The 23,650-nt window shown below is 51.0% G+C and overlaps 1 protein-coding gene across 1 annotated transcript in view; it reads left to right on the forward strand.

The window, feature by feature from the left end:
- Positions 1-22,503, forward strand: part of SPARC (secreted protein acidic and cysteine rich) — a 23,185-nt gene extending 682 nt beyond the window's left edge. Inside the window, exons 2-10 of the mRNA XM_027081490.1 lie at positions 9,650-9,719; positions 11,412-11,474; positions 12,071-12,158; positions 13,580-13,701; positions 15,510-15,630; positions 17,391-17,524; positions 18,401-18,549; positions 20,635-20,783; positions 21,269-22,503. Coding sequence (XP_026937291.1) covers positions 9,663-9,719; positions 11,412-11,474; positions 12,071-12,158; positions 13,580-13,701; positions 15,510-15,630; positions 17,391-17,524; positions 18,401-18,549; positions 20,635-20,783; positions 21,269-21,297 — 912 coding nt within the window. The 5' untranslated portion in view covers positions 9,650-9,662 and the 3' untranslated portion in view covers positions 21,298-22,503. The remainder of the gene's footprint in view (positions 1-9,649; positions 9,720-11,411; positions 11,475-12,070; positions 12,159-13,579; positions 13,702-15,509; positions 15,631-17,390; positions 17,525-18,400; positions 18,550-20,634; positions 20,784-21,268) is intronic.
- The last annotated feature ends 1,147 nt before the right edge of the window (positions 22,504-23,650 follow it).

Genomic DNA, 23,650 nt, shown 5'->3' on the forward strand with positions numbered 1-23,650 from the left:
ACACACACACACACACACACACACACACACACACACTCACACACACACTGATTCCGGTGCCATTCACCCTGAAATAGCAGTATCAGACAGTCAGTCTTATCCTGGGTTCCCTGGGGTGTAAACACAGGAAATGGTCAGCAGTAGCCCTCTGTGTATCTAGATCTGAAGACCCCAGACATCTGATATGGTCCAGCTGAGGCACTGGGTCTGATGGGAGGCTGGGTGGGGGGATGTGCTGTAAAGAGTGGAAGGGAGGAGGAAAGATGGAGAGGGTTCCAGGGCAACCTTCTCACACCTTGCTATGAGAAGCTCAAACGCTACACAGGCTGGTGTTAGGTCTTCTTCGGTCTACGGCTCCACTGGCTGGTTGAGAAGTGGACTTCCTGAGTCCCTGAGGACACCAAGAGAAAAGGGGGCATTGGGGGAGGCATGTCTTCTAGGAAGCCCACTCTGCCCCAAAAGAAACAGAGAGGCACACATTTTCCTCCGGAAAATTCTATTCTATGCAGAACACATGGAGAAAGTGTTTTCTCTGGGGTTAAACTTCTATACACCCCAAGTGCTGACAGTAGGGTGAGAAGCACATCAGAAGCAAGGTGGCAGACCGAAGGCACACATTTTATGTGTGATCTTAGGTAAGTGTCTCCTCTGGGCTTAGTCTCCCTGTCTGTGAAGTAAGAGGGATGGACTTGATTGATGGTCTTTGGGGTGCCCGGCGTCCTCTGAAACTTTCAAAGGAAGGTCTCTTAAACCAGAATCCACGGACTAGCTTTTGAATAGGCTTAAAGGCACCTGCAAACCCCTTAAATTTGTATATACAGTAGTGTGTGTGTGAGAGAGACAGAGAGACAGAGACAGAAAGAGGCAGAGACAGCAGCAGTGTTCGGTCTTAACATATTCTCAAATGGATGCTGACCCTCCAGGTAGCCGGAGGGCATGATGTGGAAGATGGAGTGGGTGGGTACTGGAAGCAAAGGTGTATTTGCAGGAGGATGAAAAACTGAAACGGGAGTGGTTGGGGGAAGAGAGAGTTAACTCGGCCATCAGCTGCCACATCGACAAAGCCTGGAGCGGAGGGAGGGAGGGTGGGGAGGAAGGGGGCGGTGCCTGGGGAAGGAATCAACTTTTGAAACTTTTTCCAAGTCCCACCCACCAAAAGGCTCTTCTTTGCCATGACTCACTCTATGAGGAATGCGAGTTGCCACGGCAACCTTTTTTTCAGGGTCTCTGCCTGCTGGCTGGGGACTCTAGAAACACTTAGAACATCAGGCTCAGTCTGAATGTCCCCCACTCCACTCTGTCCCCAAACACCAGGACAGCAAACTCTAGGTCCTGCCCTTCTGATCTCCCAGCACCCCAGGGCAGCTGTGAGGCTGTGATATGCTTCCCGCTTCCTAGACAGGCAACTTGAAGACCTGAGGTTCAATTCCACCTCTGCCTCAAAAGTGCCATTTGACCTTGAACTAATGGCTTCTCCTTTCTGAGCCCCAGGTTCCTCTTTGGTTAAAAAGCAATAACAGCACCACCTCAAAGGGATACTGTGTGGACAAAACAGGGTGATGCACAGCGAAGCACTTGCTACACTGTGGCCCTCCCACTTAATCAGATGGGTTTTTAGAACTGATGAATTTACGGCATCCAAAGAGTTGAAATCATCCCCAGCTTTTTTGTCTGGCAGCTTCATCATCTTGGGGTTTGGATATAACTTCCCTTTACTAAAAGTGCCGACAGGCACATTTAAACGAAATAAATATTGTTCAAATTCTTTTGATTTGGGCATCTTCTTGAGTATTTCCCAAGAGTGTTGTACGCTCCAGTGTGGAAAGAGCATTGGCCAAAGCAATGGCAGAGGTGGATCCTAATTCACAGTGAGTGACATTTGGAAAGACACTTCCCCTCTCTGGACCTCAGTTTCCCAATCTATTAAATGGGGAATGTAACCTAGATGGTCTCCAGGTACCCCTCCAGCTCTGAAGTCCTGTGAACCCAAATGCCAGGTGCTGCTTTCATTAGAAGGAATAGTTGGGCTACATTTTTAACACCTCCTGGCCCCCTAGTTGAAAAGGAAACAAGAGAGGATGGGCTAGGGGGTCTTGGGTTACATAACAGTCCTGCTAAAATCTTTATCCATCTCTAGAGACTTGTCAACCAATAGCATGGCTGGGGTTTGCTATTCACAAGAGCAGTCTTCCTTGCTGAAAATAAGCTATAAATAGAAAAGGATGGTGGAGGAAAGAGCTGAGGATGTGAGGTAAACAGGAAAACATTTTATTTTTGAGGTTATTTAGATAGGTAGTTATGTGGGCAGAGATAAAAAACCCACGAGGATGCCAAATATATAAACATTGATTTCACCAACAGGCACCCACTGGCATAGCTAAAAATAAATGTCTCAATACATGAGCAGACACAGAAGGTCATGCACTCAAAGCTCTCCCTGAACGATACCCTGACTCCCAGACAAGGCCCAGGTGTCCATTTGGATGCATATGCAAACTCTGACCCTCACCGACACAGGCTGAAACCGACAGATGCCGAGTCAAGTAGACATGCAGAGTCGCACACACAGCTTCACGCAGAGGTCCTCAGGGCCATAGGTCACTCATACAGATACACAACTGCTGTTTGTAGCCACACACGTATGTGCACAGCCAGCTCTAACTATAGGCCATGGCAGGGAGACAGACTCCTGACCACCTGTTACATATTACAGACAGAAATTGAGACTCAGGAAGGGAGAATAACTCACTTAAGGTCACACAGCAAACTGTTGCCTGAGCCGCACTTTCAGATGTCTGGAAACATCCAGATGTTCAATGCGTGTTCTGTTTGTTTCATCTGAGCAGGCTGGCATCCTCCATACACTCCTCCCTCTAGAGGCAATGAGCCCCGCGAATAATAAGTGATGAGCAGGACTTCTTTCTCTCCTTTGCTGGCCTGCCATGGCCTAAGCCAGCCCGCATGGCTTTGTCATCAGGGCAGCAGGATGTGGCTAAGGGGCGGCTGCTCATTTGCTTCCTGCTGGCTCCCTCCCTAACCTCCTCTACAGGAGGAAAGGGAAGGCTGGAGCTGAGTTTTCAGCCAACCCTGGGGATGAAAGAAATTACTTTTTCTCTACAGCACAGAGCCTGGGTCCTGACCCCAACCCTGAACTCAGGGACAGCTGGGCTGTGCAGGCCCAAGGCCAGCAACCAGTGACTTGACAGAATTATTTAGAAAAACAGCCTCCCTCTCACCCAGAAGATGTCTTAGACAGGAAATTAACTCTGCCCTCACTCATCAAGCTATAGAGCTTGATATCTATAGGGAAAATACAAATGGAAATAGCAACTCTCTCCAGAGCTGGGTTCTTTCAGAAATTTGGTATTAACCCATCTCATCTGTGGATCCTTCTGGGCCATCTTGTGTTGGTCATAGCCTTAGGATCCTGACTTGATCAGGTGAAAAATTAAAAACGCAAACATCTGGATGTTTCTGAACATCTGGGAAGTTTAGCTTGCCATATGACCTCGAGTGAATTATTTTCCTTTTCTGATCCTCAGTTTCCCTATGTCTAAAATCAGAAGCATGGCAAAGAGATTTCCCATGGCTTGACAATGCCAATCCATTTGTAGCAGCTGCCAGAAGAACTGTGTTCAGGATTTGAATGCCACTCTGGACTTTAGAGGAAAAGGTCGTGTGATTGATTAGTAATGTCTGCCACATGCACAGGAGGGGCAGCTGGAGGCATATATGCCACAGATTTGCTATCTTTAGGATGTGACAGCCTGGACACTTTGATGTTATTTTTCATCCCCTTCATTGTGGTCACCCAGATGCAGCAGTGGCCCCTAGGGGGGGCCTCTCCTAACCATGGCGAAACGTGGCATCTCAGATGTGTTTATAGAACCTCAGTCAGATTGATTCTAGTCTCACACTCTGGGGCTACTTCTGAGTTGCCTCTGAACCTTTTCAAAGCTAGGCTTGAGCACTCATAATACCCTAAAAGTTTCCCTTAGCTTCTTCCCTTCCAGCAAGAAATGTTAGAAGTGGAAGCAGGGAGTCAAGGGGCAAGTTGGGAAAGGTGGTATTCTAAAAGATTTCTGCCTCAGTTGACTCAGAATGTCAGGGCTGAAAGGAACCTTAGGACCCCCTGGCCCCAAGGGCTTCAAACTCTGTTCATGAAAGAACCTAGAAGCATTCCAAGGTGTCTCAGGGGGTGTCCAAGTGTACAGGATTTCCAGCCCCCATCTCAACACCACTTTCACCTGCTTTTTTTTTTTTTTTTTTAATTTCAAGCTAATTCATTGAATAGATAATAGTACATTCACATGTTCAACAAATGCAAGAGGCTCTTAGCTGTTTCAGATTTGGACTTTTGCAGAAGACTTCATTGAGAGAAAGAGCTCCTGGCTTGTATGTTGAATACACTGGTCTAAAAGATCCCCCTCATTGTGCAGATGAGTGGCACTAGGTGAGGTCCAGGGAGTAGAGGAGCCTACCCTAATCTGCATGGTGAGCTGGGAGCAACATGGCCAAGACTCGAACCCAGGACCCGACTTCCACATCACCTCTGACTGGCTGCGTCTGCTCCCCCGGGGTGTGAGTGCCCATGTGGCTACACTGGCCGTGATGGTGCCTCTCTGGCCTGGCTCAGCCCTCCTTCTGAGTCCCAGCTCCCGGGCGGGCCTGGCTCACTCACGGGGTTCCTTTATTAGCCTCTACACTTGTTTTCCTCTCTTTGGGCTTGTTTACCAGGAACATGTGTTTTTTTGGAGCCCTTGTTTGCAAGCCAAACGGTGGAAGCAAGACGCCTGGTTTGCGTCAGCAGCTCAACTGAGAGGGCAGCCTGGGGCCGGCTCTGTCACTGTGCCCACTGGGGGCTGGGCTGGTGTGCCTGAGACCAAGAGGAGCAATGTCTCCTTTCTCCACCCCAACACCTTTTCTCCCTGGGCCACAGATAAAGAGCTGGTATTCTTGGCCTGGATTTTCAAGGGGGATGGAGATTCTGGGATCTTTGGATTTTACGATGCTCTTCCATTGCTAACCTCTTGTATTCTCTCGGGCAAATCACCCATGAGCCTTTCAAGGTAGGTGTGTTATTTGCATTTTATAGATGGAGACATGAATTGAGGCCCAGAGAGGGAAAGTCACTTTCTGAAGGTCACACAAATGCTAAGTGGCAGAGCCAGGATTTGAACCTGTATATTCTATCTCCAGAGCCCCTGGGCTTACCTTTCTACCATACTGACTCTATAAAAGTTGATAACCATCCTGTCTCATATGGTAGCCACTACCCACATGTGGCTACACAGATTTAATTAAAATGAAACACAGTGAAAACTTCAGCCCTTCATTTGCACTAGCAACATTTCAAGTGTTCAATAACCACTGGTGGCCAGTAGCTACCATATTGGACAATGCAGATATAGAATATTTTCATCATCTCAGAAAGTTCTATTAGACTGCATTGCTCCATAAACTCTTCTACTCAAATAAGATTTGATGATTGCATCTGACATTCTGTGTTTCATGTTCTTAGGGGTCTATGATTCTAAGCCCCACGATCTAAAATTTTATGATTCTGAGATTTCCCCCAGTTCTGACGTTCAGGGACTTTTCAGTGTCCAGCGAGAGCCCAAAGGAGGCCCGTTATATTTTGAGGGAGATGAACTGGGGGCACTGGCTGTACTTTTCCATCCCCAGAGAAGTGACCTCAGCTTCGGGTCCTGCTGGCAGCCAAGGATGGGTTTTCAGCCATCTCCAGAGCAAATAAAGGCAAAAGGAAGGGACTGGATGTACGGAACGGGAGGCAGGACAGGCGGCGGGGTGGGAGTGAGCGGTGTCTGCATCTGATGACCACTGAGCCAAGGGAAACACACCTCCTGCCCCCCTCATCCCCCCACCCCACCCCCAGGCTCCTTTCCTTCCCTGTAACTTGGGCCAGTTCGCAGCCCAACTGGGCCCCCTTCAGGTGAGCACCTAGGGAGGGAGCTGTCACAAAGGGAAACAGTATGTGAGGTGGAGGGCACGCCAGTGGCAGAGGGGGGCAGCCTGGGTCCTCATTCAGCCCTGCCGCTCGCTTCCTGGGGCTCTGGGCAGGTTTATTCCCCGGCTCCGGCTCCGGGCCTCAGCCTTCTCTCCTGTGTTAGAAGGCAGAAAGACATGCCTTCAGCCCCCAGTGGGATGCCGGATTATGAAGACATTTTGAAAAGGATAAACACAGGTGTCATTACAAACTAAAGAGATACAAAGAAGGGAGTTTTCATTTAAAATTGCTCATTTATACAAAAGTATTTTTATTTTCCCTGGGCACGCCAGACCTAGGTTTGATTGGCAAAGGATGGGTACACAGCTGATAATTTCTGGATCCTGGGGTTTGACCCTGTGTTCTGACCTTGCTGGCATTACTGATGCACCCCCTTAGCTTTGCAAGATGGGTGCCTTGCCTCTTCGGCCAGTGATGGTTTACAGAATCTCCAAGAGGGAGGTCATAGGTATGCAGGGAGTATGGTCGCGCATCCGAGAACAGTCCAGCTGCCCCCCTTTCCTCCCATCCCATCATCTGGAGGGAGAGGGTTCTGGGACTGGTGAGGTAGCACTGGGCACTGGGCAAAACCTCAAATTTGGAGAATAACTCCTCCTCCAAGATTTCGTGTCCTTTTCTTAACACTCTTGCTTTCCGCTTTTCTCTCCCACCCCACTCCCATCTCCGAGCATGGCCCCTGTGAGGCCCAAACCAACGCCATGGGAAGGGAGTTTGTCAGCTTGGAAGGGGCCTGCATGTTGCATGACTTTCTCCCTCTCAACCTCAGACTCCTCATTGTGACAGCAGGACTCAGAGCCCTCCCATGCCTGCCGGTGTGTCAGAGGCTCCAAGGGGACAGAGGACTATATGGGAGACCTTTAGAAACTATAAAGTGCTGTAAGATGTAGAATTATTTTTCTCTTCCGGCTGCAGCACCAAGGATGGGGGTGGCAGAAAGGGTCAGTGTCTCCCTGGGAAAGAGCGCAGGTGGTGAGGCAGGACAGACAGAAGAGCTGACCCACAAACCCTTCCCTGGTCAAAGATGAGCAGTTCCTCTGCTCATATGAAGGACACAGACTCTGGAGACATCAGTCTTCCTGGCTCTCCAACCTGAAGCTTATTTCATTTCCAGTCCTAGTTGGGCTGTTTCTCTAAGGATATGTCTTCTCTGCAATTGGAGCCCAGACGAGATGACTTCTTTTGTTCCTGCTACGAGTCTCCCTTTGACCCTTCAATTTCAAACAATCTCAGACAAGCCCTTCATTCATGCTTCCTCTCCTGTTCCCTTCGTCCAAAGCCACATACGGGCGTTGTTTTGCTTGTCTCTTCCAAATGTGGAAGGAAGAAGGGAGATTTTTCCACCTCAAGGCTTGCGGGGAGAGGGGGGAAGAAAAGCATACAGCTGTGTGAGGGGAGAACGTTCCCAAAACTGCCTGGAAGGGGAAGACTGGATTCCTCTGGGAGTTGGGGACATCGTGAGGCAAAGCCAAGCTCCCAGGTTGATATTTTAAAATTTCTGTTGGTTTTATTTCTTGTATACTCTATGAAATAGTGAGGTTTAGTGTCTATTTCAATCCAATAAGGGACCATTATGAAGTCTGCCCTTCCCTGTCTGTTTCCCCAAATACCAGAATCCAAGTTAAAATGGAGGGTATCAGAGGGGAGGATGTATGCCTAGACCAGCATATGCTGTGACAGTTTAAGGGCATCTTAAGGGCCCAGGCTACCACCGCAGTGTTCACCTAGTATAACCCTCTCAACAGAAGGGGGAACCAAGGTCTAGAGAGGATGAAGGATGGAACCAATACACCAGGTTAGTATTTCGACAGAATCAGAATCCCTGGTATTTAGTTCCAAGCCAGGTGTTTCTTCCACGATGCCAGGGTACCCCCCACCAAGGTGCTTGGTCAGTTGAGAAGTCTTGGGAGGAACTAGGGATAATGGGACTGATAAGGAAGTTTTTGGGGACGAACGAGGGAAGATACGGTTGTTGCTCACCTTGGCTAAAAGCTGCTTGGGGGCAGAGGGAGCATGCTTGCCCTCTGTGGTCACAGAAGGACCATCAGAGTAGACCAGGAGAAGCTTGAGGGAGGCAAACTGAACAGTATAAGGAAGACCTTTCTAAAGCCATTTGGAAACGGAAGTCCATTCAGTTAGAACAAGAAACGAAATGTCCCCACCATAGTTCCTCAGTTAGGGATGGCATTTTGGCAGTGAACCATCAAAGGAGATTCTGTTCCAAGATGCCTTCCGGTCATGAGATTGTTAGAGTCGAGAGCTCAGCATCTAGAGGAAGGTCACAGCAGTGACCAGGGCAGGAGAATTTTCTAGATCTCAGCTAACATCCTTTAACCGTGAAGGGGAAAGGGAAGGTACCATGCAACATATGTAAGCATTTGGATATTGGTTCCCACACAGGATCCAGAGAAGTACCTTCCTCCTGGGTAAGTGGAGGAAAGTATGGCCACAAGTTCCACTGGCCACACTCAAAAACTATTGTTCTTTGTTTAGAATGTAGATCTCATTGTCTCAAATTGGCAAGAGGTTGCTGCCCATTAGCTTCTCTTATTAGAGATGGGAAGGAAGCAGAAGGAAGAGGAGGGGAGCAGAGTTTGGGGTATAGGAAGAAAACAATCCTAGAACACCAGGGATTGAAGGGGCCCTTGAACATGATCTGGTTCAGCATTGCCCAGACTTGACGAATTAGCCAATCACCTTTGTCGAATCACTTTTTAAAAACTTAAGTAAATGTATTGAGGGGACTTCCCTGATGGCGCAGTGGTTAAAAATCCGCCTGCCAATGCAGGGGACACGGGTTCGAGCCCTGGTCCGGAAAGATTCCACATGCCGCGAAGCAACTAAGCCCGTGAGTCACAACTACCGAGCCGGCACTCTAGAGCCCGTGAGCCACAACTACTGAGCCTGTGAGCCACAACTACTGAAGCCCGCACACCTAGAGGCCGTGCTCCTCAACAAGAGAAGCCACCGCAATGAGAAGCCCGCACACCGCAACCAACAGTAGCCCCCACTCACTCCAACTAGAGAAAGCTCGCGTGCAGCAAGGAAGACCCAACCAGCCAAAAATAAAAATAAATAAATAAATTTTATAAATAAATAAATAAATGTATTGAGAAAGGAGACTTAAGATCACTACCATAAATGGAAAAATCTGTGTACCTTTGTCATAAATAGAAGGAAACTGTAAAACTAAACACAAAGGAGACAAAACAAATTTATTGAATTCCAGCTGGATGTAGTTTCCTGTGGAGGCTCTGAGCCAGAGGCATACTCTCCGTTCAAAAGGGATGAGTGTTAGGTGTTAAAGACACATTAGCACCAAACTGAGACTCTCTCATATAATCAGGATTGAAAGAGAAATGAGTAGAAGCAACTTACTCCCGTGTCTTTCACTATCCTTTAACATGGACCACCTAAAATTACCTTGCATATCACAGGAATTCAGCGTCAAGAACTCTCCATCGAGCATCCTGCCCCTTGGGGACTTCCCTGGCGGTCCAGTGGTCAAGACTCTGCGCATCCAATGCAGGGGGGTGCGGGTTCGAGCCCTGGTCAGGGAACTAAGATCCCAAACAAAAAGAAACCTCCCCCTCACTGAACTCTCCATCTCTCTCCTCCCCACAGGGTTCCTAGCACCATGAGGGCCTGGATTTTCTTCCTCCTTTGCCTGGCCGGGTGGGCCTTGGCAGCCCCTGTAAGTACCTAAAGGTCACATCTGTTTGGTCTTACCTCCCATCACCAGCCCAGGGGCATCGAATCTGCCAGCCCTAGATGCTCAGAAGGGACAGAGACTTCCCCATCTTGATGTAACTGTCTAATTTAAAAAAAAAATTTTTTTTTTCTTTAATAAGCTCCAAAGTAAAAGTGAATGAGGACCATTGGGTGGAAATTCCAGAGAAGAGAGATTTCCATGTAACATGAAGATGCACTTTTTAGCAATCAGAGCTTCCCAAAAAGGGACTAGAATTGCTTTAGAAGGAAGTGACCTGTTTGTCATATGAGGAATTCTAGCAGAGGGGGGGATGCTGATGGGGATGATGCTAGAAGGGATTCAAGCCACAGAGAGAGGGCTGGGTTAGTTTCTGAATCAGTGAGGGCTACTTGGTTGCAAGCAACAGACTCCAATCTGACTAAATTAGGAGGGAAAAGGATATAGGGGTAGATTATAAAATCCAAGGCCTTGGGGAGAACTAGAAAAGGGCAGCTCTGGGATCTGGGAGGTAAGATCTAATGGACGGTCATGGAGGTAAGATCTAATGGACCATCATGGAGGTGTTGCCATTTGAATGTCTCTACTTCGACAGTTTTCACATCTTGAGAAAATGTGCCAAGAAGATTAAAAAAATTCAAAGAGAGCCAATCTAGTTGAGCTTGGGTCCTGGGCCTGCTTCTTGGCCAAGGGACTGTGAGGCACCTTGACTGACAGGCCCTCCAAGAATCGCATGGAGAGGGCCAGCAGTGGTCATCCAATGCTACGCTGGAAGCTGTGACCAGAAGACGGAGGAAGAAACGTGAAGCGGGCAAAGAAAAGTTTTCCACCTATGATTCCCTCACCCTCTCTTCACTAGAAGGTGTGATGATGGTAGATACTGGCAATCCTGATCAGGCAGTGAGATTTTGGCAAAAGATCTGGCAAGTCAGCATCACTTTTAGAAGAAGCCCCAGCCAGCCAGGCACCTCAAAGTCATATGCTATCTTGCTTCTTCTAACTCCAAGTTGACTCCAAGAAGGAATCGCCAAATAATAATAATAATGATGATGATATCATGCTTGTGGGGAAGATAATGACCTCTGTTAAAATTCAGTGTTCATCCCCTCTGGGTCTCAGTTTTCCCATCTGTAAGATGAAGGGAGTTGGTCTGCATTAGCGGTTTTCACACTTCATGGGAGCCTAAGCGGCAGAAATGTTTTTCCAAGCCAAATCTTAGAAGCTCCAGATAGGGCTTCCCTGGTGGCGCAGTGGTTGAGAGTCCGCCTGCCGATGCAGGGGACACGGGTTCGTGCCCTGGTCCGGGAAGATCCCACATGCCGCGGAGCGGCTGGGCCCGTGAGCCATGGTCGCTGAGCCTGCGCGTCTGGAGCCTGTGCTCCGCAACGGGAGAGGCCACAACAGTGAGAGGCCCGCGTACCACAAAAAAAAAAAAAAAAAAAAAACAGAAGCTCCAGATATAACTATAAAGGGAGGTGCTCCAGAGCCCCACAGGGCCCCCGTGTTTGGCTTCTCCTGTGCCTCATCCCTGCTCACAGAAGTCCCTGAGGGGCTCTGCTCATTGGAGACCCCCAAGTGCACAGCCTCCCCAGCTTTAGAGGTCCAGGCCGAGGCACTTCAGCAGCGAAGCTGGCCTCGGCCCTGACCTCTCCAAACCCCATTTTCACTTCCCAACAGCAACAGGAAGCCCTGCCTGATGAGACGGAGGTGGTCGAGGAAACCGTGGCTGAGGTATCCGAGGTAGGTGGGGAGGGACCCCAGACCTGCGGCCCCTCTTTGCCATCTGCTCCCTGAGAAAGCCAAACAGGTGCTGTGGGTCTCCTGCTGGAACGGGCGCAGCACAGATGTAAATCCTGTATATCCCCCAATCCTGACACACTCCTGAATGCTCCCCAAACCTTCCACGGAACCTAACAGTTGGGAGCTATGATTTTGAATTTTGTTTACTTTTTAAGCTGTGGGACATTTTTTCGTAGATGATCGCCCACGGTCTTCCCCATATGTCAAACAGATGAAAGAGAAGCTGCTCTGGTGTGGCTGGAAGGGTGGAGAGCTTGGCACCCCCTCTTGCTCTGACCCCCCTGGCGGCCTCTGAGGCATCTCCCTAGAGCTCTGGGGCCCTAGAGGCACAGCGGCCTGTAAGATTCAGTCTCACTTCTGGACCTGGCAATTGTGCTCTCTGTGACCTGGGCCCAGTGCCCCTCTCCAGCTTGTCTCTCCCCATCCCTTTGTGGGTACCTGAGGCTCCAGGCAAGCCCCCTCCAGGCTTTGCCCCTTCCTTGCAGGTCTGGGATGGGGGTGGGGCCATTTGACTCATTCTTCCCCCTCCACCCCAGGTACCTGTGGGAACCAACCCCGTCCAGGTGGAAGTAGGAGAATTTGATGAAGGTCCTGAGGAAGCCGAGGAGGAGGTGGTGGCTGAAAGTAGGTCCCTTCCCCGTATCTGGTCACACGAAGCCTCTGCCCTCTGCCACCTGGGCCTAAAGCGTGGGCCCAGCGTGCATGAAGTTCCTTCCCAAGGAAATGCAGGGTGGGGTCCTCGCTGCAGGATGGGCCGTGGAGGAGAAACTGCCTTGACTGAAAGGTTGGGATTATTTTCTGGAATCTGGAAAGATCTATTTATAGCCAGGCCTTGAGTGTCAGGAAGGGAAGTTCTCCAGCTGCAAATGGCCTTCTCCCCTTATAGCCCTTTACTGTAATTCCAAAGTTGGGTTTCCCATTCCCACTGAGATCCCCAGTCCCATCTGGTCACTCGATGGCCCCAGAAGCTTTCACACTCGTGAGCTTATTTGATTTTCACCCAGCCGTGGGGAAATAAGTCCTGGAAACCTGACATAACTCATATAAGCCTACCCGTGGAGTTGGCGCCAGGGCCACAGCAATGACCCAGGGCCTCTGGCTCCCACCCACAGTGCCAGCATTCCCATCCCACACAGTGGAGATGCTCCGTACCCCAGGGGCTAGTAGCACAGACTCTGGAGGCAAAGCAAACAAGGCTTGCCTCCAAACCCCGCCTCTTTCTGCGATGCCCTCCGACAGCCTGCGAAGCTTCTCTGAGCCCAGCTTCTGCATGTCTTACTTGGGGAAGGGTGAAGATGGTAGATCCTTGCCCCAGGGCTGTCAGAGGATTATGAGATAAAGCAGAAGCGCCCTTGGCCCAGGGCCTAGCAGGGCAGGCATCCAACAAAGCATGACTATGATACCCCAGCCAAGCACCAGGAGGAAAAGGCTAGACGGGCTCGCATCCTGAGGGCACAGAATATTCTCATTGGAGCAGAGGGGCGTCTACTGAGTCACGTTCCTTCCCCTCCACGCCCCTCATCCAGTGTTTACCAGACACAGGCAGGCTCTATTGTTCAGTGTGGGCCTTGGGGCTCTGCTCCCTTTTCCGCTACAGCCGCTCATGTCTGTTTTGTTGGGCCTCACAGCTCCCTGGCTCCGTGACAACAGCTGACTTTCCAAGTCATCTAGACTTTCTAGAAAGTCTATTCTAAAATCCCAAAATGCCTTGCGATGACTGATCCACCGACAGCTGAGGACACAATGGTTGCTTCCATCCTTGGGGGAGCTATATGGTACCTGGCGCTCCTGGGTCCCAGACTGAGCCCCCAGCCCCCCAAGTGTGCCTGGCCCTGACCTCAGACTGAGTCTCTAATCCCCAGACTGAGCCAACCGCTCCCCTACATGCCGATTGCTGGGTTCAGCAGAAGAGAAGGGAGGACGCAGGGCTGCTCAAAGCCCAAGTGGGGGCCACAGCCTAGGACTTCTGTCCAAGGATCCACTGGGGGGTGGGGTGGACGTGCTAGCCGGGGTGATGCTAACCGGGTGCCCTTGCGCTCTACCAGACCCCTGCCAGAACCACCACTGCAAACATGGCAAGGTGTGCGAGCTGGACGAGAACAACACCCCCATGTGCGTGTGCCAGGACCCCACCAGCTGCCCTGCCCCCATTGGCGAATTTGAGAAGGTGAGGCCTGAGGGACAGGGGCAGGGCGGGGGCCTGGGGTCCTCAGAACACAGAGCATCTGCCCAGAACACTGCTGGCTTGGTGGTCCCACGGGGCAGCTCCAGTCTCAGAGGTCCCCTCGCTAGGTGTATTCACAGCAAGTGAGTCAGAGGGGAGGCTCTTCCCGTCTCTGGACTCTCCAGCAACCACCAGGAATTGACGTGACGCCACCAGCTTCCAGCTCTACTCAGACTCCAAAGGGAATGAATGCATCAACACCGCCAGGCACCGAGATAGGGGCTTTCTATGTGGGAGCAGCTGGCAAAGCATCAGGTCCGAAAATGTGCATTCTGGGTCCGACTGAAGGCTGACACCAAACCCCATCGCCACCACTTGTTAGTGTGGGATCTTAGCGATGTTCCACTCCAAGTTTTCTCACCTCTAAAAATGGGACAGAAACAGACTTTATCTCATAGGGCTATTGTGGGGACTTGTCAGATAATGTCTGGTACTTAGTAAGTTCTCGATATGTGCCATTTTAAAAAATCTTTCAAACCTGTTCATTGCACCTCCAGTAGGACTCAACCATCCATCCATCCATCCATCCAAGTAAATACTTATTGAGCACCCATGCATGTCAGCCATTGTGCTAGTGGTAACCTAGCTCAGGGCAACAAATCGAGTACCAGTATCATTCCCACAACCTCCCACCTGGCTTCTCCATCTTCAATCTCTCCCCAGTACAGCTTATTCTCTGGGCTCCAAATTTTAGCATCTTTGTCAACTCTCCCCTCCTCGTCACCCCTTCACCCCCTACCGCACTGGTCACCAATGCCCATCAGTTCTCCCTCTGCAGTGATAATATAAGCAATAAGCGTGTGCAGGATGTTCAACGCAAGGCTCCCCTCCTCCTGACACAGCCACTTACTCTGCCACTGCCTTTGTTCAGCCCACGGCATCTCTGCTCTGCCACACACTCATGCAGAGATTCGCTAGGAGGACCAACATAACTCAGCATACAGTTGCACTCACCGCTAAGACTTAAGGGTATGTAGCTGGATGAAAAGGGAACAAGATACAGGCAGAGTGTGGAGGAATCCATGCACAGTCTTGCTTGCTCTTCCCCCTGCCATGAGGGGTCTCACAGAACCCACTCTTTCCCCAGCTACAAAGATGAGATGTAGCCACATGTGAGCAAGGCTTCTGCCCAAGGAAGCCCTTTAGAGACTCAGCACCCAACGTTTAACTGAGGGCTAGTCACACAGACATCCTCTCCCTAGCATGTACCCGAAGTCCAGACTCCAAGCAGGAAAACCGATGTTCAGCATGAACCATATTATTTGTACAAGCAATCTAGGCACAGTGCGCCACTTTCATCATTGTGGACAGTTTTCTAACAGTGCAGGGAATTGTTCACCAGCCACGTTTTCAGACGCCAGCCAAGTGCCAACCTCATAAGCACGCCTTTCTAAGGATAACAATCCCAGGCCTGCTGTATTAACTCTTCTGCACACCCTGCGTTTTACCCATCCTCACCTTCAATTCATCCTTTCCATATCTCCCAGGTTTGCTTTCCCATGTCTCAGCCCTGACTCAGTCATACCACAGCTCAGAGACCAGCAGTGGCTCTCAGCATGGGCTGAACATTGGCCTGGGAGCCCAAAGAGTAGATTCCTGTCCGGGCTCCACCACTAACTCACTGTATGACCCTGGGCTAATCACGTTCCTTGCCTGGCCTTCAGTGTCCCCATCTCTGAAATGGGCAAGGATGGCGGTACCAGCGAAGGGCTCTGGGAATGAGTGTGACGCCCTCTATGCTTTGCCGCCAGGTGTGCAGCAATGACAACAAGACCTTCGACTCTTCCTGCCACTTCTTTGCCACCAAGTGCACGCTGGAGGGCACCAAGAAGGGCCACAAACTCCACCTGGACTACATCGGGCCTTGCAAGTGTGAGTCTCTCCTCGGACCCTGCCGAGCCTCCCATCTCAGGGAGGAGGCACTGAACTGGCACGGATGCTGGCTCTGCCACTCCTGTGCTGTGTGCTCTTGGGCAGATCTCTTCCCCTCCCTGAGCCTCAGGGTTCCCACTTATAAAATGAGATGATTGTCTACGAATAGGTATCTGCGTGCAGGACATGTCCAGGGAAGAACTGAGCAGTTGTGGGAGCACAAGATCAGGGAGGATTTCTGGAGCATCTCACTAGCATCCGAGACAGCTCATTTCTTTCCTGTAAAGATGAGGAAGTTCTTCTATAGGGCTAACCACAATCTTTCCTGCTTCAACATGTGAAGCAAAAGTGATGTTCTACCTGGGCCTATAAAGTGTTTTAAAACTACTTGAATTTGAATGCTTTAAAATTGGGGCAAGGCTGTCAGTTCCCCTTAGGCCCTGTTACTCAATATTGTCATATCCTTGGCCATTTTACTCCATTACATTCCTGTCTGCCTGCATAAGACATATGATTCACCACCTTCTCCTAGAAACCTGGGAGCCGGGTGTTTGGCGGGAGGGATGCCAGGGTGTCGTCGGGCCCTTTGTTAGTGATCCCAGGTGCAATCTCAGCTGGCCGAGGCTTCTGCTTCACCGTGGCTGCCTCCCTATCATCTGAAACACCCGAGGCCACCTCTGCTCCCCTCCAAGACAACATCCACGTGGTGTGTCTGGTACATTTGGCACCAGATGACCCTGGGGAGGGCCCCTCACCTGCCTCAGGTGTGCAGCGTGCAGAAAGGTGGAGGAGGGGGAATGAGGTTCTCCTGTGGTCAGCCCTGCTCTCCCAGTTACGGGGCCCAGGGTGTGAAATGAGAAGGCACAGCCTAGAGAAGGAAGGCAGCGGGAGGAATGCTGGTAGGAATTCCTGGGCAGTGAGACTGACACACGTGCTGAGAGGCTCTCCCGTCCTCTGGGGCGTATCACTCACTCCCTCCAACTCCTAGCATCTCCCACCCATATCTTCTCTTCCATTCCCCAGATGCTGGTGAAGAAGGTTGTGGCCCTAATCACAAGAGGGGGCTTTCCATAGGTGAAAGGATGAGGGAAGGATGGACCCCTAGGCCCTCAGGCACCCACATGCTCTGGTGCTGGATGAGGCTCTGACAGCGTGGCCTTAGTCAAGCCCCTTCTCTCCACACGGACCTCTAATAAGTCCAACAAGAGGGTGGACTTGGAGGAAATCTCCAGGTCTGACGTTCTGGGATCCTAGGTTCCAAAGACCAGGATGGAATCGTATCGCTAAGAATGTTCTGGTGATCAAGCATACCTGAATCCCCACCCCAGCTAAGCGGGGCCTATGGGTGGATGCTATCCCTCAGTATCCCAGCTTCAAACACCTCTCAAGAGGCAACATCATCATCGAGGGTCCTGGCCTCTGTTTTCAGGGCGCAACACCCAGAAAAATGCAAGAGCCACTGGAGGGAACCATTTCCCTCCGCAGATCAGATGAAGGTCAAGGGGACAGCAGACGTGCCCTTTGCACTTGCCCATTTGCAGAGCATTCTTCCCCCCACACAATCTCTTTTGTTCAAAAGGTGTGAAGACACTGTGGCCCAGAGAGGCTGAGCCCTGCGCTTCAATCGAGGTCGCTGATTGAAGCTTCTTGCTGGAGGAGGGCGTGGGGCGTGGGGCAGGGAGAGCCGCCCGCCAGCATGTTGGCCCTCAGGCAGGGAGAATCAGGGTCTGTGCTGACCATCCTTGTGTGTTGGACCCTAGACATCGCTCCCTGCCTGGACTCTGAGCTGACTGAATTCCCCCTGCGCATGCGGGACTGGCTCAAGAACGTCCTGGTCACGCTGTACGAGAGGGATCAGGACAACAACCTTCTGACCGAGAAGCAGAAGCTGCGAGTGAGTGTGGTACCTTTTCCTCCTGTCCCAGGGCCCCTGAGCTGGACACCTCCTGGCCCCAGGCTGGCTGGGATCCACAGTCCCATTCCTAGATCTAGACCCCCAAGTGTAAGCCCACATCCCCACTCCAACGAGTGCCTGTCTTCTGGGCGCTAGGACACAGACTCCTCCTTGCTGCCTTTGAAGGCTCCTAGAGTACATTCACGCCTTAAAGGCTCTGAGGAGTCCTGTAACAAAAAGACCTGCTGGGCTTCCCCGGTGGCGCAGTGGTTGAGAGTCCGCCTGCCGATGCAGGGGACACGGGTTCGTGCCCCGGTCCGGGAAGATCCCACATGCCGCGGAGTGGCTGGGCCCGTGAGCCATGGCCGCCGAGCCTGCGCGTCCGGAGCCTGTGCTCCGCAGCGGGAGAGGCCACAACAGTCAGAGGCCCGTGTACCGCAAAAAAAAAAAGACCTGCTCACTTTGTCTCCATAAGAGACATAAATAACTTTATTCCCTATTCCTTCTGAGTCTATGGATCTTAAACTTTAATGGACACACCAAGCACTAAGAGTACTGATAAATGCAACTTCCTGGGCCCCACCTCAGGCCCACTGAATCAGTGTCTCTGTGAAGTGAGCTCCAGGAAGCTGCATCTGAACATACTCCCCAGTCATTCTGGTGTGGCGGCCCTACGGAGAGCCCTTTGAGATCGCCCCAGGCCTTCATTTTTGTGGTCGAGATGCTGGTACCCATCTACGCCACTTCCTTTCCTCATTTTGAACCGTGGCCTTGGCTGGCGTCCGCCAGCTCTGGCCTCCTGTCAGAGGGGGGAGGGGCCTTGACTGGTCTGCACAGCCTCCCTGGACTCTGTCCCACGTGTCTCTGCTCCCACAGGTGAAGAAGATCCACGAGAATGAGAAGCGCCTGGAAGCCGGGGACCACCCCGTGGAGCTGCTAGCCCGGGACTTTGAGAAGAACTACAACATGTACATCTTCCCTGTGCACTGGCAGTTTGGGCAGCTGGACCAGCACCCCATCGATGGGTAAGACCCCAGGCCCTCCGGATCCCGGGGAGTTGCTCTGGCTTGGCTCTGGAGTGGACAGTCATGGGTCAGCGTTGCTAGGTGCACTAGATGCGGTCAGAAAACCTCCCAGTGGCCTCTGCTGCTCCCAGCCCTAGAGCCCACGGTTTGCCTAAGGGCTGTGGCAGGAAGGGACAGGTGTAGGAGAAAGGATGCAGGACCAGGAGGGAAGAAAGCCATGAGACACTCCCTCCTGCCAGAAGAGGCAGAAGCTATTGGAACTGAAAAGCCGTCCTTAACCCGGTGAGTGTTGGCCTGGGGTATCCATTCACGAAGGGAGAGCGAGCTAGGAAGGAACGCCAGACTCCTCGGGGCAGCAGAGCCAAGGTGGGGCGGGCTGTGTGCTCACGGTCCTTCAGCAAGACCCTGAGACCCAGCCCTAACAGGGCAAACCGGCCCTGGAAGTTCTCAAGAAACTCACAGAGCCAGCCCCATCCCCAAGGCAAGCCCTTGGTTTGATTGCAATGAGTTAGGAAGTGCTGTGTAACTGCCCTGCAGGATAGGCAGGGAGTTGGTCAGTGAACAAACACTGAGTGTCTATTACACGCCCAGCACGATGCTAGGCAGGGGATTGAACAGTAATCGGAACTGACATGGCCCTCGCCCCCATGGAGCTCACACTCTGGGTGATGATCAGTTTTTTCCCAATCAAAGGAAAAAGTAAAGAAGACTCCTGGAAGTTGCAGGCGGAAGCTGGTGCACCTAGAGCTGAGCAGGGGTGGTCACCCTCACTACCGCCCTCCGGCCTTCTTTTGCTGTGTGTTCTTGGAGCAGCACGAAAAGGAAGGCCACCCTGCTCGCACGCTGTGCCCAGGGATGCTCCCCTCGGGGAAGCTCACCGCTCCCTCCTGGTCCAGCCCCTGTGCCTGGAATCTGCCCACCCTGTGGGTGATCCCGGGGGCCTGGGGTCTCCTGAGCACTGGGAAACTCCCTGCTGCTTCTCTCCCAGGCTCTTTCCGAGGCTGGGATCCATCTGAGTCATACTGTGGCGGGGAGGGCAGAAGTCAGGGGACATCTGGAGCTCAGGCTGAGCGAGGAAGGGGCCAGGAGGGGGGCTTCTGGATGGAGCTGCAAGGACTGTGAGTCTGGGAAAGCTCTTCAGCCTGGGTCAGGGGATCCATCCTTCCCCTCTCCTTGTCCCAGAGCTGCCTGGTGACCTTGCTTGAGTCCCCGCCCCTCTCTGGGGCTCAGTTTTCTCACTGGTATACAATGAAGCGGGGGGTGGGGGGGGTGGGGGTGGGGTTCAGTTCAAACATTGTGTGATTCCTTGCATGAGTTGGGTGGGGCAGGAGGGCCTGGGGTTCAGAGAGATAATTGGAGTCAAGTTGTAGTCCCTTGGGGAAGAGTGTTTTTTCAGGAAAACGAATTGAGGGCTCTGGGGAACAAGGAAAAAAAATCATACATGTGCTCTGGAGTCCAGGCCAGCTGGAAGGACAGTGGGAGAGAAATCAAAAGGCCTGCTTCTTACACATGACACAGTGTACAAACAATAAAGTTCCGTCCACCCTCCCTGCCAATCCCAGTCTCTTCCCACGCTCCTCCCCGGAAGTCAGCACTTTCTTCATTTTGAGGCATCTCTTTTTAGCCTCTTTAATGTGCATTTGCAGCTGTAAAAACATGTGTCCACAGAAAACATGCATCGTTGTTCCATACCAGATTTTGATCGACCAATAGCAGAAATGCTGAATATTTTCAGTTTAAGTTTCTGTGCCCTCAACTCTTAGCCAATTAGGAAACCCATGCACCAAGAGACCTGTGTTATGAACCCACGGACATCAGAACAGAAAGGGCCCTTAGACATTATGGTCAAATCCTCCCCCTTTGAGAGAGGGGCAAACCGAGGCTCAGGGTGGGGCAGGGCTGTGCTCTCAGAAACACAGCAGGTCAGTGGCAGAGCTGGGGGGAGACCCAGGATTCTGGCTTCTCATCTCGCATTGAGCATCCTTGCCTTTGGCCCCGAGGGGCAGGCTCCCTGCCCCTGGCTCCCCATGCAGGGGTGTGGGGCTTTCTCAAGCTCTCAGGCTCTCCCCACCTCATCCCCTGCAGGTACCTGTCTCACACCGAGCTAGCCCCACTGCGTGCGCCCCTCATCCCCATGGAGCACTGCACCACCCGCTTTTTCGAGACCTGTGACCTGGACAAGGACAAGTACATCGCCCTGGACGAGTGGGCCGGCTGCTTCGGCATCAAGGAGAGTGAGTGTCTGGGCAAAGGGGCCGCCGTCCTCTCCCTCCCTCTTCGCTGCCCTCTCTGCCGTCTGCGTGTCTGTCCTCTCTGCCCATCTCTGCTCTCTGTGCCTCATTAACTTCTGTCTGCTCTCCCTGCCTGGGTGGGCCTCGCTCTCTCAGGCAGCTTCCTGATCCTTCTCTGTCCATCCATCGGTGTCTCCTTCTCTCTCCCTTCCTCGAGCATCAGCTCTCACTCTGTGTGTAGCACTACTTTGGGAACTGACAGGCACCTAGAGAGGAGACAGGGAGCGTAACTTGGCAGTGGGTGGAAGTGACAAGGACCGGCCAGGGAGGGGGAGACCAAAGTTCTCAGTCATAGGCTCCCTGGTTGACCTTGGACGGGTCACCTGGCCCCTGGTCCCGGGGATGGGTGGGATCCGCCAACTCTCTGGGAAGCACATCTCCATCAACACCGACCTCCAAGTCTAACGCTGCTGCTTCTTGCTTTACAGGGGACATCGACAAGGATCTCGTGATCTAAAGCCACGTCTCCACCTGCAGAACCAGATTCTTTCTCTTTGACCTTCCCCCTCCTGTTTTCCCCAATGTTTAAAATGTTTGGATGGTTTATTGTTCTGCCTGGGGTCAAGGTGCTAATATAGACTTAAATGAATACATTAACGGTGCTAAACATGGAAATTTTAACCCAAGTCATGACATTCTTAGCTGTAACTCAGCTAACACGGCCTCTTACTCATCTACTAACGGTCCCACTTTTGTCTTAACCTTTGCACCTCTCTGCCCATCGTCTTAGTGGCATATAGGTGGAAATTTTGATCTGTTCAAGTCTGCCTTCAACACACGTTGCATCTTTAGATTTTCACTTTTCTGTTTGAAACTAATACTCACTGTATCAGACTTTGTGTTAATTTTATTTCAGGGTATTGGCTGCCAGGGGGGTCATCCCTACGTGGCCTGAAGTTGGGCAAAGGGAAGTAATAGACATGTGATGTTGGCAAGGATGTTTCTGGGGCTAGAGGATCAGTGGTGGGGAAAACCTGCAGAACCCACCAGCCAGAACCGTGGATAACAAATCTTGTTTGCCCGGGGCTGTAACTGAGAGAAAGAACCCAAGACTGTGTTCTGGGAATACATAAACTCTCACGTCAACCCGGTTCCTCACCATTCCCCACCCCCCTCACTTTTCAGTGTTGTTTCTTTTCATATTAGGCTGTTTGTTCAAACTTTTCAGAGCCGTGGACCATCAGTTCTCTAGAATCCACCACACCTCTGGGGGACAGATCACCACATTGTACAGGGCTGCTCCCCTCTGAACTGTCTTTGGGAGATGCAGGAGCAAGAGGGTGTTTCAGCCAGAAAGGCCAAAATCAAGAAGAGAGGCTCAGAATGTTGGAAAACAGAAAAAGTGCAGTTGGTGAATCGGTTTTGTTTAGGGTTTTTTTTTTTTGTTTTTTCCTCTTTTTTCACATCTGGATGGCTGTCATGAGGGATCTTTCCTGTGGTTGCCAGCACGTTCCTCCTCTTCTCCCCCACCCCTCTCTTTTCTTTCTATTAATCAAAAGAAACTTCAAAGTCAATGGGATGGTCGGATCTCACAGGCTGAGAACTCGTTCACCTCCAAGCATTTCATGAAAAAGCTGCTTCTTATTAATCATGTAAACTCTCACCACGATGTGAAGAGTTTGACAAATCTTTCAAAATAAAAAGTACTGACTTAGAAACCGCCTTCCTGAGCGATTTTGCATGTGTCTTAGTGACCTCATTTCCCTGACACGCCAACACATGGACATTCGTGTCCATACACAACTGTACAAATGCAAAGTTTTGCAAACACACTTTTCTGCTTTTGTACACACACATGCACACACACACAGGCTTGCTTATACACAGGGAATGCACGGTGCTTATAAGCACAGATTTAGCTTACTCTTAATTTTATGACCTGGGGGCTGACCTTTTTCATGACTGCACTTCATTATCAGAGCACCAGGCTAAGCAACTCTCTCCCTTCACTAACCACTCACTCATTCATCCATCCATCCATTCAATAGATGTTTATGACATACCTACTCTGGACAGATCCCATTCCAGGTGCTATGGGCACAAATGTGGCAAAGCAGACAAAGCATTTGTTCTTCTGGCTTTTACAGCCTAATATGGAATGGGTTAAAAAATGTACAAATAAATATAAATTACAAGAGGTGATAGGTACACTGAAGGGAGAGTATAAGAAACCAGGAGTGTGTGTCACAGGAGGACACAGGATTATACTAGAGTCCCACTATCCCACATGGTAGCTACCACCCATGCATGGCTATTGAGATTTAAATTTAAATTAATTAAAATTTAAAACTGAGTCCCTCAGTCACTCTAGAGACTTTTCAAGTGCTTAATAGCAATACGTGGCTAGTGGTTACCCTACTGAACGGGTAGATCCAGAACATTTTCGTCAATACAGAAGGTTCTATTGGACAAGGCTGTTCTAGGGCTTCCTTAAGAAAACTTGAGCTGAGTCACAGAGGAAGAGAAGGAATGAAGCGTTTGGAGGGGCAGAGGTGAGAGAGGGGAGAGGTCTGGGAAAGGGCGTTCCAGGCAGGGGGAACAGCACAGGCAAAGGTCTTGAGGGGGTGGGGCGCACTATGAATCCCACGCCAGTGTGGCTGGTGTGCAAAATGAGGGCTTATCCTGGATGAAACTGAAGAGGTGGACAGAGGCCAGACCCTGCAGTCTGCTAGGCCATGATATGGAGTTTGGATTTTATTTTTTTGTTTGCAATGGGAAATTGTTGGAGGGTTTTAAACCAGAGAAAGAGACAGACAAGATTAGATTGGCTTTAAAAAGAACACTCTGGTTCTGGAAAGATAACGGCATCA

Source organism: Aethalodelphis obliquidens, unplaced genomic scaffold (genome assembly GCF_003676395.1).
Source record: "Aethalodelphis obliquidens isolate GAN/ISIS:26980383/991018 unplaced genomic scaffold, ASM367639v1 scaffold45, whole genome shotgun sequence".
NCBI classification, from domain to species: domain Eukaryota; kingdom Metazoa; phylum Chordata; class Mammalia; order Artiodactyla; family Delphinidae; genus Aethalodelphis; species Aethalodelphis obliquidens.